Source organism: Aegilops tauschii, chromosome 5 (genome assembly GCF_002575655.3).
Source record: "Aegilops tauschii subsp. strangulata cultivar AL8/78 chromosome 5, Aet v6.0, whole genome shotgun sequence".
NCBI lineage: Eukaryota > Viridiplantae > Streptophyta > Magnoliopsida > Poales > Poaceae > Aegilops > Aegilops tauschii.
This window is the reverse complement of record NC_053039.3, coordinates 361,798,384-361,815,081: the sequence shown is the minus strand read 5'-3', so window position 1 is coordinate 361,815,081 and position 16,698 is coordinate 361,798,384. Positions and strand designations below refer to the sequence as shown.

Genomic DNA, 16,698 nt, shown 5'->3' with positions numbered 1-16,698 from the left:
ACATATGCCAACGGGTGGCTTATCATAGTGGGTGCCAGTAAGACGTCGCCGGTGCCTGGAAACGGGATGAGGCGAAGACATGCATGCCGGCGGATCTTACCCAGGTTCGGGGCTCTCCGAGGAGATAACACCCCTAGTCCTGCTCTGCGGGGTCTCTGCATGATCACTAGATCAGTAAGAGTAGCTACAATTGCTCATAGAGCTGTTGGGTTCAAGGGAGAAGAAGAGCAAGGCTAGCTCTTGCTTCCCTCTATCTATGGTGTGTGTGTAACGCTAAGAAGCCAACCCTTTGCATGGGTGCTCCGGGGGGTTTATATAGGCCTACCCCCGGGGTACAATTGTAATCCGGCTAGGCACTGGGCCTAGCCGCCAGTGTCTACGCTCGCCGGCTTCTCCGCCGGCCGTTGGGGCCCGCCAACTGGTGGGTCCCGCCGGCTGCCGGCCTCTTGGTCGACAGGCCGGCCCTACCGCCTAGGGTCTTGTCGGCGGCTGCTTACTGTAGCCTCGCCCCTGATGACGAGGGCTTCGTCGAGGTAAGCGTGGCTACAGTGTGCCGCCTCGAGGGCTCTCACTGTAGCCTTACCTCGTCTTGTCTCCTTAATGTGGCGCACGCTTCGAGGGAGGGAGTAGCCGGCTTCTGGGGGCCGGCTACGCCCTTGGCCGACTGGGAGAGGCCGGGCCGCCTTCGCGCCTCTCTCTGGCTAAAGGGGCCCGCCGCCCGCGGCCGTACTGGCGTCTGCCGTGGGTGACGTTGAGGCCAGCATGGCTACAGTGCCGAGCCGGACGGGAGATGGCCGTCCCGTACGGCGTCCTGTGGCCATGCCTGCCTCGGGCTTCGAGGGTAGTGGGCCGCACTGTGGCCACACCCCGTCTTGTCACCGTTATGTGGGTGTAGTTTTGGTGGTTGCGGTCTCGGCCGGCTCCTTGGAGTCGGCGCTCTTCGTGGCCGACTCTGGGGAGTCGGCGTTCTTCATGGCCGGCTCTGGGGAGTCGGCATCCTTTATGACCGGCTTTCTAGAGTCGGCCATCCCGTGGTTATCTGGGGGGGAGGTTGCTGAGGCTGGGTCGCCTTCTGGGAGTCGGCTTCAGAGGTAGCCGACCGGGGAAGGCGGCCCAATGCTTGAAATGCTTGAAGGCCCAAATGGCCTGATAATTTTCTGAAGAGCCAGGGGCAGTCGGTTAGGCTACCCGTGGTTATTTACTCCGACAGTTGCGTACTGAATGAACTCGATGTGGATATCCGCCCACTCGTCTCGATTGGGAAACCGCTCCCGCACGACCCGCCGCATCTCCTTGCGGCCCTCCGGTGAATCGGCATCGATTAGGGGCAGCGGAGCCACTCTAGGCGGCGGCAGCGCCACCGGCTCTGCCACCCGAGTTCTCGGCGCCAATCGACAAACTCGGATCCACCGGCGTCGCTCCCTTTCCATGGCCACAAGCAGAAGCCGAGCGCGAAGCAGATGGGAGTGTAGTGATGGGGGATGGGCTATGCTGGTGCGCAGTAATGCGGGGGTGGGTGGGGAGGCGAGGATAGGTGGGATTTCAGCTCGCTGCCGGCGCAGTTCCCGATGAGGGGGAGGGGGATGGGTTGACTCGTCATCCTCTGCCAAATAACTCCACGTCAACATTAAATATTTCAAGTTTGGTGTTTTTATGTCTGCGTGACGTTGGGGTGGGCTGTCCGCCCGAACGTTTAGGCAATACCAAAAATATCTTGTTGCAATTTACTTACTTTTATTTTGTTTTACATTTTAGCAATCTTTTATACCTATCTCTATCAGATCTCACCTTTCCAGTTGACTGTGAAGGGATTGACAACCCCTTTATCGCGTTGGGTGTCGGTGTCAAAACCGGCGGATCTCGGGTAGGGGCTCCCGAACTGTGCGTCTAGGATCGATATTAACAGGAGATGGGGCACACAATGTTTGCCCAGGTTCGGGCCCTCTCTATGGAGGTAATACCCTACTTCCTGCTTGATTGATCTTGATGAATATGAGTGTTACAAGAGTTGATCTACCACGAGATCGTAATGGCTAAACCCTAGAAGTCTAGCCTATGAGTATATGGTCATGAATCTGTCCTACCCAGACTATGCTCTCCGGTTTATATAGACACCGGAGAGATCTAGGGTTACATGAGGTCGGTTACATAGGAGGAAATCTTCATAATAGGTCGCCTAGCTTGCCTTCCACACCAAGTAGAGTCCAGTCCGGACACGGACATAGTCTTCGGTCTTCATGTCTTCACGGCCCATCAGTCCGGCCCATGGATATCAGGCCGGACGCCCGAGGACCCCTTAGTCAAGGACTCCCTCAATAGCCCCTGAACCTGGCTTCAATGACGAAGAGTCCGGCGCGCAGATTGTCTTCGGCATTGCAAGGCGGGTTCCCCTTCTTCCGAACCCCAAGGTAGTCTTCGGATGTGATGATTGTATCCGGACCTGTGTATATAATTGCAGAAAATACAATACTCCATAAGTCCAATCTGCTGATAACTGTTTATGACATTGTATCACGCCTGCCCGGTTATTATTTCCAACCGTTGGCTAGCCCGTCGCCCCACGTCTCGGGAAGCGGTTTTATTGGCACGTCTTGTCAAAGCAGAGATCGTGTCCCCTTATTCACGGGATTTTCAATAATGTAGGTATGGGTAACCCAACCGTCCCCTGGGTACAACTCTTTGGGGATAGGTAAGTTTCAAGACCCAGGAGGGGACGCTCGATATTCTGGGCCTTCATATAGGGACCCAGACTTGTCTTTTTCTTCCGCGCTTGCTTCTTCCTCAACCCCAGCCACCTCGAGTCCTAGCCCTCAAGTTCCAATCACCACCAGCCCCAATCATGTCCGGGTCTAGCCGTTCAGGCCGGTGGGTGGCCTCTTTCGTCACGGAGGAGGATATTGCGAAGCTCCGCGTAGCGAGGTACCTGACCCCAGAAATCCTTCATCGGCTTCCTGCCGAGGGGCAGATTATTCCCACTCCCAAATCCGGCGAGAGGGTAGTATTTGTGTCCCACTTCCTCCATGGGTTAGGGTTCGCGCTTAACCCCTTCGTCCGGGGGCTCATGTTCTACTATGGGCTAGATTTTCATGATCTGGTCCCGGACTCTGTTCTTTTCATCTCAGCATTCATCGTCACGTGTGAGGCCTTCCTCCGGACTCCTCCGCACTTTGATTTGTGGCTCAAGACTTTCGAAGTGAGGCCGCGGGTGATATAGGGGGAGCAGGCGGAGTGCGGCAGCGTTGTAATAAACAAGCTTGCCAGCGTGGTTTGATTTGAAGGATCCTTTGCTGAGTCTTCCGAACTATGGCAGCAGGGGTGGTTTTATGTCAACGAGTCGCGGGGCTCCAAGTGGGTGGCCACGCCTGCGTTCCGACCCGGCCCTCCGACTCAGCTTTCTTCATGGATCAACAAGGGTTTGGACTGGGGATCCGCCAATGAGGTGCAGACTCTGCAAGGTCGCATCCGAAGCCTTACCGAGAAGGGCATCGATCTTGTGAACATCGTTCAGGTAATGTTGGTCCGCCGGATCCTGCCGTGTCAACGGCGGCCTCTCCGTATGTGGGAGTTCAATCCAGAAGGGCGGCGGACTCTTCAGCACTTCTTCGGTACTACGCACAAAGGAATGTGGAAGTTATATTTCGGGGAGCGAGAGCAATGGCCGGACACCACCGAAGACGCCAGCCTCGACTGCAATCATCCGGACACTCCGGTAAATATTTAATTCCCGCACACCTTTCATTCAAGCATCTCTTTGACAAGACACTAAACAACCTGCCCTTATACAGGACTGGATAAAGAAAGCGGTGTTAATCTGGTGTCCGGCGCCCCTTCCCGAAGACCCTGCGTCCGCCCTACTGACGCGGATGTTGATCCCGACACCGTACCTGGTGTCTACAGAGGGGGGCGAGAGCGGGGAGCCCAGAGGAGATGCCCATCCTAAGGGCGATTTAGGCACTGTGTTCGGGGAAACCGAAACCCTTTTGCCCAGGCGCAAAGATGTGGAGGGGGCACTTCATGGCAAAAAGGGGGCCGCTTCTGGAGGTCAGGAGGGGAAGCCTTCCAAGAAAGGGAAAATGCCATCGTCGGGCGGCTTGAGCCGGGCAAGCGATGTCGTCGTTGAGCTTGATGATGAGGACGAACCTCCGGCCAGACCGTAAGTGGAGCAGGGCACTTTAACCATACCTCATTCCTTTCTTATTACTGAAATAACCCTCCAACATATGTGCATCCTTGCAGGTTAACGCCTGGTGTTTCTCAATCGTCCTCCTCCTCGGGAGACCTTCTTCCGGAGATGATGGAGAGTGACACGCCTTCTCCGGCCTCATCGCCTAACAGGGTGGATGGTCTCGAGGTGTCGTCCTGGAGGGCTCCTCCCAACCGGCAAGTAGCGCGGGAAACGAGGAAGGAGCTGCCCGAAGGTGGTGCCTCTGTCACTCAGGGTTCGGGGATCAAGATGACGGCCCCAAACTGTCCGGTTTACAGCCGGAGACAATGCTGGAGGCAGGTAAGCGGATTCCTTCAAAGGAACGTCGTGCTTCGGCAGCGGTGTCCGAAGACCCAGGAGTGCCGGAGACGCTGACGGACATGCTGCGACGAGCGTCCGTTTGAGAGGAGCACCATGCCTTAATGGTTACGGTGGTCAAAAAAGTTGTATCCGCGAAGAGCGGGTTGAACGAGGTCTTTACGAGCCTTCTGAGAGGTTTTGAGGTTTGTGATGTAATGTTGCCAATTGAATAATATTGACAGAATGCACCTGTTGTGTATGCAGTAGCCCCTGAGACTCGGATCGCCTTCCAAAGGAAGTGATCGGAGGATCGAAAAGATATTTTCAGGTACTAACCTTAGTTTAATTTGGAATGCAGGCTGTCTCCTCTCCTGCCACTGCCCGAAATTCGGAGGTAACCGAACTGCAGCGAAAGCTGGATATTGCGGGGGATGACATTGCTTTGATCAACAGGCGTCTTGACGACTCGCAAGGTATATATTTCGAGCATTCCTTACACCAATATGCTTGTAATTTAAGCCTGGCTCTGAAGAGAGGTTGATATGAAATGTGCATCAATGCAGATGGTGCTGCCGCCGTGGAAGCCCTTCGGGCGGAGCTAGCCCGGGCCAAGGAGTAGGCCCGGTTTAGTAATGCGGCTGCCGAAAAGGCCTCGGCTGAATTGAAGGCCGAACAAGCCACACGGAGCCAGGACAAGGAGGCAATGTCCACCATGGCGCGCGAGTTAGAGAATGCGGCTGGCCGCTGTAAACTTCTTGAGAAGGAAAATGAAGCCAAAACGGCTGAACTTGACAAGGCCTTACGAGAGGCGAGAGAAGCGCGGTCTGAATCCAGAGCAACCCGTGAGGAGATCCGGCAAGCTGGGGAGATTGTGGCTGGCAAGCCCTTTTTGCTACAGGCTAAGTTCGGTGATCCAAACTATGCTCAGCTTAACCAAGTATGGAGTTCTCCGGACAATTTTTTAGACTTGCCGAAGAGTTCTTCCGATGCGGCGCAGTTTTATCAGGCGCAAGAGGGGTATGCAACGGAGAAGCTTTTCTGGTCGCAATTTGGCGCGTCGAAGCGCCCTCTGTTGCTGAATGAGCAGATGTCCCAGTGGGCTGAGCTGCATAGGATATCCGGCGCTGCCATGAAGAATGTCGTTGTCCGTTTGTGGCCGACTGAACCTGTTCCGAGTAGTTACTTCGGCCTGGTGCAGCGGCTTGCTGACGCGGTGCCGCGTATCGACGTTGTGAAGCGGTCGGCGTGCATTGAAGGTGCACGGATGGCCTTCGCCGGAGTCAAGACATTCTGGGGGAAGATGAAGGCCATCGATATTGCAACGTAGAGTCCACCCAAAGGCAAGGACCGTCCGGAACCAGAGCATTATTTTGGAGACGTCCTAGAGGCCGCCCGCTTGATAGAGGGTCAATGCTCGAAAGACATAATATTCGAGTGATGTGTACAAGGGTTGTAACAGACAACTTAATAGTTAATCTATTTTTTGCTCGGAAGCTTTTATTCCTCCTGTGCGGCCGTTTTAATGTAATTTGAAAGTTTTCCAGTCGTCGGCTTCAGCCCCCTCATAGGAAATACGGGGGTGTTCGGAAAAGCATTGAATCACTCTTTATCCAACGTCTTGGTCCATAAAGGAGGTGATAATGCGGTGAACCAGGCAATCAGACTATAGGGCGTTAACACTTTCACTAAGCCATAGGAGTTTTATGGTGGGGCTACGACATAGCCCCTAGTATGTATGCGGCGTATCGTAATATTGTGCCTTACATGTTTTGATCTGAAAAAGATCCTTCGTGTAACACGAAGAATCGCTAAAGATTCGAATAAGTCGTCAAGTGGTTGACCAGCTCTCGCCGCATCATGACAGTCAGTTTTCGTCTTTCTCTACTGAGGTGCTCATCCGGTCAAAGCCAGGGCACAATCGCAGTAGTTCTCCCTTTACTACCCTAGCCGATAGAGCGGAACGTAGGGTCGCAAGCACAGGAGCCGGGCAACCCAACTATTGACCAAAGACAATGATTCGGAGCTGATGCATATAAGGCCAAACTTGCGACGCCGAAGTACGCTGTAGAGCTGTTCGGACTTTTATTGGCGACTCATTTTTCCCCATACCGGGCCTCTGGTATGTTATGCCGAGACGCTTCTTGTGACACAGCCGTTGCGGCCGTACTCACTGTAGCAAGAGTATTTTAAGATTAGCTCGGATAAAATTTACTGGGAGTGGAGCAATATGCCAATGATAAATTCATATATATATAAAAGAAAAACCACAACCCGGCTATTTGACATGCTCGGGGTCGGGAACGGAGGAAAAAAGGGCATAGTACATGCTCAAAATAAAGAGTGCGGTCTACAAAAAGCTATTTTGGACCTCCTGTCGCACGTCTGCGCTGCCCGTCCTCTGGGAGGGGAGTCCTTAACGGAAGTAGCCCCTTTGGTGAGTGTACGGATCCGAACTTTGATAGAGTCCGTTGTAGGTGCTGTCCTGTTGGTCACCTGTTTATAATAAAGAAAAGTGAAGAAAACGGATAAAAAACATTACGGGAATTCTTGCAGGGGTGCCCGTATTGTGCCGCCGCCGATGCCCATGGTATCTTGAACGCGTAGTGATGTACGCGTGGTGTAAATCTTGCCAGCATAGTGGGTGGGTAGCGGAAGCCGAATTGCTATTTCCGCTCCGGTAGTGGTCGAACGTCGGAGGGAAACTGTTTCTGGCCCCTAGTGTTCGGCTGGCGAGCCGCTCCATCGTCTTTATCGCTTGGTGGCCTCCTCCCCTTGTATTCGGCGTTAAGTTTGCCTGCCTGCTTAAAGACCCAACAGTTTCTGTTGGTGTGATTGGCTGGCTTATCAGGGTGACCGTGAATCTGACAAGGTCGGTCCAGTATCCTGTCGAGGGCGGATGGTCCATCCTGGCTGGCCTTAAATGGCTTCTTCCGTTGACCGGGCTTCGGATTGTTAAATCCGGCGTTGACCGTTGTGTCGCGTAATCCTTCATTATTATTGCGACTGTTGTGTTCGGTTAGTCGTGGCTTGCCGTTGCCGTCTCGGATTTCGGAAGTGCCTGGGTCACTGGTGTTGTTGCTTTTACGAGCGAGCCAGTTGTCTTCTCCCACACAAAAGCGAGTCATTAGAGTGGTAAGGGCGGTCATGGATTTAGGTCCTTCCTGGCCGAGGTGGCGTGCTAGCCATTCATCCCGGACGCTATGTTTGAAGGCCGCGAGGGCTTCCGCGTCCGGACAGTCGACAATTTGGTTCTTTTTGACTAAGAACCTGGTCCAGAGCTCCCTGGCTGACTCGCCAGGCTATTGGACAATATGACTTATGTCGTCGGCATCTGGCGGCCGGACATATATTCCTTGGAAGTTGTCACGAAAGGCGTTTTCCAAATCTTCCCAGCTGCCAATAGAATTTTCTGACAAACTGTTTAGCCAGTACCGTGCGGGGCCCTTAAGCTTGAGAGGCAGGTATTTAATGGCATGAAGGTCGTCTCCGCGAGCCAGGTGGATATGGAGGAGATAGTCCTCAATCCATACTGCGGGATCTGTTGTTCCATCGTATGATTCGACGTTGATGGGTTTGAACCCGTCTGGAAATTCGTGCTCCATTACCTCGTTGGTGAAGCCAAGCGGGTGCGTGGCTCCTCTATGTTGGGCCACACTGTGAAGCACCTCCTTTGGATGCCATTGGCGGCTTCGGGCGTGGTTGGCTTGGTTGAGTCCGGCTGATTGACCATGGTAACCGGTCGGGGCATATCCCCGCGATCTGTCGTCAATCTTGTCGGTCCTGCTCTGCCCACTAAACTTTGGCGGATGTCGCCATAGTTTTCCCGAACCATCTTGTTTTTGTTCTTACGGCCGGATTGTTTCGTATGGTATTCTGCTTGGGCTGCTGCTTTATCCGGACCGAACTGTGGTCGACCTGCCGCATTATTCGATGGTGGAACGGGCTCCAGCGCCTTGCCATCATGTGGAGGGAGCCACCTGCACTTGGGGTGGCTTTTGTCCGAGCCACTAGGGTCGTATTCTATGGCGGCTAGGACCTCGGTCCATTTATCGTTGAGCAGATCTTGGCTTGCTTGAAGCTGCAGCTGCTTTATTCTTAGATTCCTTGCTGTGGCTATTAGCCGGCGTTTAAAGCGCTCCTGCTCGAGAGGTTCCTCCGGCACGATGAATTCTTCGTTGTTGAGGCTCTCCTCTTCCTCGGAGAGGGGAAGATAATTGCTATCCCCCGAGTCTCTGTACATGACCTGTTCATCGGGGCTATCTTGCCCGCTTTCTTGGTCCTCCTGTTCGGATCCTGCCTCAACAGGGTCTTTGTTATCCGGAGTAGTATCACCTCCATTGCTAGTATTTTTTTCTCTTGGGCGGCATGACCTAGAGCGGCGCCGGGGGCGCCGGTGTTCGGATTGTGTACCAGGAGGTTTATCCTCCACTGGATCCTCCTTGTCATCGTCGATATCGTCGTTGGGTGTGTCTACCATACACACGTCATACCAGGAAGTGGTCGTCCTGCGTCTAGCGGATAGTGAGCTCTGGCCTTGCCCCTCATCGTCGTCCATGCCGTTGATGTCTTCGGGGCGGAGGTCAAGCATGTTGGTTGGGTCTTCGACAGTGGCTATGAAGTGGGTGGCGGGTGGGAAGCAAAATTCTCCGTCATTCGCCGTAAGGTCGAACCAAGCATAGTTCGGCGATGAGCCATCTGCCAAGGACAGGTTTTTTAGTGAGCTTAGTAGATCGCCCATAGGCGAGTGCTGAAAGACATCTGCGGCGCTGAACTTGAATATCGATGAACGATCGAGTTCGGTATCCGCGAGCTCGCAGGGTTCGGAACTCGATATCGGAGACGAGTCCGGGGTTCCGTTGATGCAGGTATCGTACGAAGTGGGATCTACGCGCGGCTCCAACGCCGCAGACTCGGTAGCCCCCGTGATGGGGTTGAGTCTCCCATCTTCGGACGTCTTGATCTGCTCTGGATCTAAGGCCGGAGTTGTTACAGGAGCTATCTCCTGGATGCGGCCCGATGACAGGTTTAAGCCATGTTCAATGGGGCGAAGGGGAGCGGTTGCCGCGGTCTCAAATCCGTCGAAGATCAAGTCCCCACGGATGTCCGCGACGTAGTTCAAACTTTCGAATCTGACCTGATGGCTAGGGGCGTAGCTATCGATCTGCTCCAGATGGCCGAGCGAGTTGGCCCGCGGTATGAAGCCGCCGAACACAAAGATTTGTCCGGGGAGAAAGGTTTCTCCCTGAACAACGCCACCACCGATGATTGAAGGGGCCATCGAGCCTTATGTCAACGGCACAGTGGAACTCTCAATGAAAGCACCAATGTCAGTGTCAAAACCGGCGGATCTCGGGTAGGGGATCTCGGCCAATGCTTTTTCTCTAGAAAAAATACCACATCATATTGTTCATGTAAGATTTACTTTTTAAATAATCATTTGCTGCTTATTTCAAATTAAATGAATTACATAAGTGGAAATTAATTTCTGAAAATAAACCTCTCCTCGCAAAAACATTATTTTCCCTCCACCCACGTACTCTTTTCCCTCCACTTTCCTAATTTTTTCCCCGCATCCACCCTGTGTCCCCACCCGTCAAAGACCCAGCAAAAAATTATCCTTCTGTTTCACCCGCGAAGAGGCATCGCTAAAAGCCATCGCCCACCCCGGCGTTTTTCGCCAGATTCAATCGACTCTCCTATCCCACAACTGCGGCGATCAGGGCCGGCAGATTGGGGGTGGCCGCCCCGCCGGCCGAGCATGGATCCACCACATCAACCATCCCCGCGAGCACTCCGCTCTATTCCCCACCCCCCTGATTGCAGCGACCGGCGACGGCAGATTGGAGGAGGCCGCCCGACCGGCCGAGCTCCGATCCGCTGCATCAACCGGCACCAGCGGATTTGAGGAGGCCGCCCACCCTGCTCTCTTTCTCCACCGATTGGAGCAACCGGCGACGGTTCACTGTAATTTTCTCATCCCGCCCTCCTCATACCCCAAGCTCTAGACGTAAGGGATCATCAGGGAAGGGATTTTGGGGATAAAAGCACACACGGGCATGAGATTTCTTTACATGTCTGAACACAGCGCATGTGGCAAATCCAGTAACTCTGTAAGATTTAGTTGGTCTTTGTTTAGTTGTTTGTGAGATTTCCTATAATACAACAACTCTGCACTTGTTGATAAAGACTGAGTCTGCAGTTGTTCTTGTTTGAAACTGAATAAAGACCGAGTCTGCACTTGTTTGAAACTGAATAAAGACTGAGTCTGCACTTGTTCTTGTTTAACTGAATTCTGGACGCTCCATATTTCCAAGTGTTATTTATTTCAATCTGTTCTACATCCTCAAAAGCATCATACAGTAATGTATTTGCCATCTCAAATTAGACAAGCATCAATTCTAAGTTTAATTATAAAGGAACACATGAACTACTTGTTAGTAGAGCTGCGTGTTTACAACTATCTTACACAATCTAGCTTTTTTTTGTCTACTAGCAATGATAACCAGGTTCAAGAGATAATTTATTGTAATCATGTACGTTACAAGTACTCCTCCAAATAAGTTTCAGCGAATTTCAGTCATCTAGGGATGATAATGTAGGCTGGTAGGTCTTTTGGCAATTCATTAAGTTCACTCTCTGTCATATTTTCCAGCTTCAGTTATTAAATCATGCCACCAGTTCTGGAGAGTGATATGCATAGCAGGGAATATCTTGCAGAACAGAAACGCAAGGGCGAGGCGTATTTGAAGGAAAGGGGTGCAAGGATTGCGGAACGCAAGGCTGCAGAGTGGGAGCATCTTAAAGGCATACAAAGCTTAGCTCGTAGCCTTGTATACCCTAGTGCCTCTAATGCGCAACCGACACAAAATGCACGAGGTGTTGATGATCGCAGCGACTCGGAGTATGAACCAGATGCTGAAGAGGAGGCCCATGGAGAGGAAGAGGATTTGATAGATGAAGAGGAGGTCGATGTTGCTAAGTCCAAAGCAATGGTAATATATCATGCAGACTTACATCTTAAATAATATGTACAATGTGGATTCACTGGCTTTAATTTCGCCTTGGTTGTATCATGTGTATGTCGCTGTGCACTATAAGTATCACAAATAGTTGACTCAAAATATGTATTCACATTTTCTGTCAATATAGATGATGATATGTTTGTTCACTGCATTCCTATTTGAAACTATGCTGACATTGCACAAGTTACTGTTGATTACCTGCCTTGTTTGACTCACTTGTTTGACCCAGGCACCTGAAGGTTCTACCATGCCAAAAACGAAAAAGCATGGAAGATCCAAAAATAGTGCAGCTGCTACCTCAAAAATAACAAGATCTAGAGCTACCACAACAACTGAGTCAGTTGAAGCTACAAACCATCAAGAACAGTCTGCACCAAATCCAACAAACACATCACCTCACCTAACTTCTAAGGATAGCAACTCGTTTGACGCTGATTCAGGGGTAAAAGGTTCTCAAGACATGATAGGCACATCTGAACAATCAGATAACATGATAACATTACAAGGCCAAGGTATATGCGACATCATCGCTTCACCCCCTTCTATTTTCCACTTGAAATTGTAACCTTCTAATTTATCTGCCAGTTTGTAATGTAGATGCATTAGCATGCTCCACTGGTCCAACTGATCAACGACTGTCAAGGAGAGGTCGTGGACGTAGACCAACCATGGGGCATGGGCTTCAGGAGTATGCAAGCAGAAATGGAGGGAGGAAAATGCGTATTGATTTTACAGCAGAGAAAGTGAGACCTACAGACCCAGTCCAAGCAGCAAAGCTTTCTTCTGAGTGTGGTATCCACATCAGGAGCAGAATGCATGTTGCTACGCACTGGAAGGACTATGCCAAAAGCCCACTCAAACATGTTATTCCCCATGCTATTAAAGATATCGCGGTGGGATAGTTTCCTTCAATTTTCATACACGTGTTCACATGTTGCATAGTCAATTTAGTGATATATCGTATATATGATTGTTATTTCAGCTTAACTTTGAGATGGAAAAGGATGACAAGGTTGGGAATGATGTATGCACAAAAGTAATCCAGAAGGGTGTTCAACAACAACGCTACAGGCTAAAGAAGAAATACTTCAATGGTTATACTGCTCAGGAAGCATTATCAAATAAGCCAACAAACATTACTCACGAGAATTGGACCAGCCTTGTCAATAAATGGTCCGATGAAAGAAACAAGGTTTGTAACAAGATATGCGACCAACAATAGTTTTTGCACTCACATCTACTGTACCATATGTAAATACTTATATTAATTTTCTTTATGTAGCAATTATGTCAAATGAATAAGGAAAACCGAGAAGCTGTCAAGCATCACCAAAAGACTGGATCTATGTCTTATGTTGCCTATTTCAGCAAACTTGTAAGAATTCCAAATATCTTACGTGTAGTCCTATGTCTATTGCATCTGGCCAATATATATGTAGTAGTAATGTTACAATTTCATATATCTTGTAGAAAAAAGACAAGTACAATAATCAGGAACCAAGTCCCATTGAGTTTTTCAAAGACACCCATACAAACAGCAAGACTGGTAGCATGAGCGAGCCGACACTTCTAGCTCATGTAAGATTACTTCCTCTATTGTTTCTGACTTGAAATAGATTCTCATATTGATCAAGTGTAATCTACCATATGAACTTTGCCTTAGCATCAATGTTTTTCTTTATACTATAGAATGCGATGGAAAAGAAAAGGAAAACACAATCAGAAGGTGAGCAGCCAGTATCTGATACAGCGATTGTGGCTGAAGTTCTAAAGGACGAAAGCGCCCATAGCACCTTCTTTTCCAGCATGGGGTATGCATCAAGATCTGGGAGGTCTGGGAGCTCTACTTCATCAGCCCAGATCCGAATTTTAGAAGAAAGAATTGAACAGAAGGATAGAGAGGCAAGAGATGCAAATGACAGGTGATTATCTTATTTCCCTTTCTGTTCTTGTTGTTTCTTTTTGCCTGCTTCTATGTGCACATTGCACTCATTGCAGTGAACGAAAGTTCAACTAAGGAGTGCTTCTTTTCACCTGTTGACTTGATATCCTTTTGGTGATGCTTCCTGTAATCAAGTTATTGGTTTTGCATATTTTAAAACATCATAAGTTATTCTTGGGTTTACTGTTTCATTGGCCCATGGGCATGCTTGCCTTGACATTTAATAATGTACTTCTCTATTTCAAATTGGTACCCTTGTACCTTGTTATCTTGTCTGTTTTAATTTCATTAGGATGCAATGTTGTTGTGTTTTGTCATTTATAGGCATCGGGAGGAGTTAGCCGCAAGACTTGAAGCACAAGAGAGAGCATTTGAAGAGATACAAAAGAAGCAGCAAGATGAATTGGAAGCTCTAAAGAAGAGCCAGGAAGAGAAGAATGAAGCCTGGGCAAAGAAGCAAAAGGAGACAGATAATCTGCTTGATTTTCTCTTGAGGGCTCAAGCAACTCAGCAGTCCCAGTCCAAACCAGATGGTTCATGAATGCCATCCTTACATTGGAATCATCGGGAGAACATATGTGGTCTTTAGTTAATATTAGTTTTCATCTTGTCTACTGTCTGTGTCAAACTTGAGTCAATTTTTTACTGTCATTTTTGTTTACAGAATGATTTGGCTGAGACAATTTCATATATAATATGATTTGACTTTCATATTAATTTAAGATGTGTTTTTTCTCTTTAAATTTTATATATAATCTGATGTGATGTGATGTGAATTAAATACTTATTTTCATCGTAATTTAGATTCAAAAGAAAGTACATATATTTTGATGACGTCATCTTCATCCATAATAAAATTAGTGGCACTAGTAGTGGGATAGCCGCTCGGGTGTTAATGTGGCATAAAGTTAGTGACGTTGCCTCATCACCGAATATGGTACAGTATGGCATATTTTCTCCTAACATGTGACATTAATTGACCGTCATGGAAATAGCAAGTCGAGTGTCAGTCTATACAACGTCACCGAAGGTCCCAATTTCGATGACGTTTTTGCGCGTGCGCCGTCACTAGGAGTAATCTGTGACGGGGAATCCGTGACGATGCTTGTGACGCCCATAAAATGTCACCGAGGGGTAATTTGTGACGTTATTAGCTATTCGATGACATTTTTTAGCTCGTCATAGTAGGCCCGATCTCTTGTAGTGAGGATCGATGGTAACAGGAGACAGGGGACACAATGTTTGCCCAGGTTCGGGCCCTCTCTATGGAGGTAATACCCTACTTCCTGCTTGATTGATCTTGGTGAATATGAGTGTTACAAGAGTTGATCTACCACGAGATCGTAATGGCTAAACCCTAGAAGTCTAGCCTATGAGTATATGGTCATGAATCTGTCCTATCCAGACTATGCTCTCCGGTTTATATAGACACCGGAGAGATCTAGGGTTACATGAGGTCGGTTAATAGGAGGAAATCTTCGTAATAGGTCGCCTAGCTTGCCTTCCACGTCAAGTAGAGTCCAGTCCGGACACGGACATAGTCTTCGGTCTTTATGTCTTTATGTCTTCATGGCCCATCAGTCCGGCCCATGGATATCAGGCCGGACGCCCGAGGACCCCTTAGTCTAGGACTCCCTCATTGGGTGCAAGTGTTTGATTGTTTGTGCAGGTGCATAGATTGGGGACTTGCTTATACCTCCTACTGGATTGATACCTTGGTTCTCTAACTAAGGGAAATACTTATCTCTACTTTGTTGCATCACCTTTCCTCTTCAAGGGAAAAAACAACACAAACTCAAGAAATAGCAGAGGACGATGTGGATTTGCCGCTCGTGGCCGCGGAAATAGTATAGGGGGCCTGAACATCATGATGGTAACGTTGGGTTGGGCACAGAACTTGCAAATCTGGACCCAAACATTAGTTGGCATTTCAATGCAATAAACACAGAGTCTGAACGTATTGATCATCCGACAAAAGAGAGCACTATTGGTACAGTGGTCGTGGGTACTCAAGACATCCATATGGGGGACGCGAATATACTGGGCAAAAGATCTGTAAATGATACAGCTGAACATACTGAACCTGCTACTGGGGTGGTTCCTGCAGACCAAGATGTAAACACATGAGCTATTGTGTTGGTGGGGAACACTACTATTATTGAGAAGTTTGATGGTGATGATTTACCTGCGAGTACATCATCTAGCACACCTAAAAATGCAAATAATAAGAAACTCAAGGGCAGTGATGGAGTGGCAATTGCAAAAACGCGAGCAATGAATATGCTCAGTTGGAACTGCCGGGGGGCGGGGAACTCCCGGACAGTTTGTGAAGTAGCGCCGTTTATTCAGTCGCATTCTCCCGGTTTGGTCTTGTTGTGTGAAACAAGACAATCAAAAGAAAATATGAAAAGACACCGCGCTAAATTTGGTCTGAAGGGTTTTGATGGTACTGATAGTAATGGTAACAATGGAGGATTAGCTCTATATTGGCATGAGGGGATTACAGTAGATGTGATTTTCTCAAATGAGAGATGCATTGATGCTCATGTTAAGCTGGGACCAGAGGAGGCACAATGGAGGTTAACATGTGTGTATGGGGAATCCAGAGCGGAAGATAGGCATAAAATGTGGTCTATGCTAAATAACCTCAGTACCCAATCTGGCCTTCCTTGGCTTGTGTGGGGGGGGGATTTTAATGAGTGTATGTGCAACATCGAGCACTTCTCGTTGACGCCTAGGCCGTTGGGTCAAATGCAAGAATTTAGGGATGCATTAGAAGTGTGTGGATTAACAAATTTAGGCTTCTCCGGGGTGCCACACACATATGACAACAAGAGGAGTGGAGGAGCAAATGTTAAAGTTCGCTTGGACAGAGTTGTAGCTAATCCATCATGGCGAAATTTATTTGAGCAACCGACAGTGCACCACTTGGTCTCCCCTATTTTGGACCATGTGGCATTTCATGTAAGTATGAAAGTTATGGATGATGTGCATGTAAGCAAAAAAAATCAGCAATACAAGGTAATGTGGGAAAGAGAGCCGGCTCTGCAGGACATTATAGCAAAACCATGGGCGAAAGCTGGGCAAAAAGATTGTCTGGGTGATGTGCATGCAACACTTTGCTCGACAATGTCTATGCTGGCCACCTGGAGTAAAGATCACTTTGGTAATGTTACTAGAGAAATTGAGAAGTCTAGAACACAACTAGAAGAGTTGATGTTGATGAATGC

General features: G+C 49.1%; 1 protein-coding gene across 1 annotated transcript; it reads left to right on the top strand.

Moving 5' to 3' along the window:
- Positions 1 to 12,812: 12,812 nt before the first annotated feature.
- On the top strand, positions 12,813 to 14,393 carry LOC120963982 (uncharacterized). Its single transcript, XM_040388439.2, has 4 exons — positions 12,813 to 12,901; positions 12,997 to 13,104; positions 13,216 to 13,448; positions 13,793 to 14,393. The coding sequence occupies exons 1-4, from the start codon at positions 12,821 to 12,823 to the stop codon at positions 14,007 to 14,009; spliced, it is 639 nt and encodes a 212-aa protein (XP_040244373.2). The 5' UTR covers positions 12,813 to 12,820; the 3' UTR covers positions 14,010 to 14,393.
- Positions 14,394 to 16,698: the final 2,305 nt, after the last annotated feature.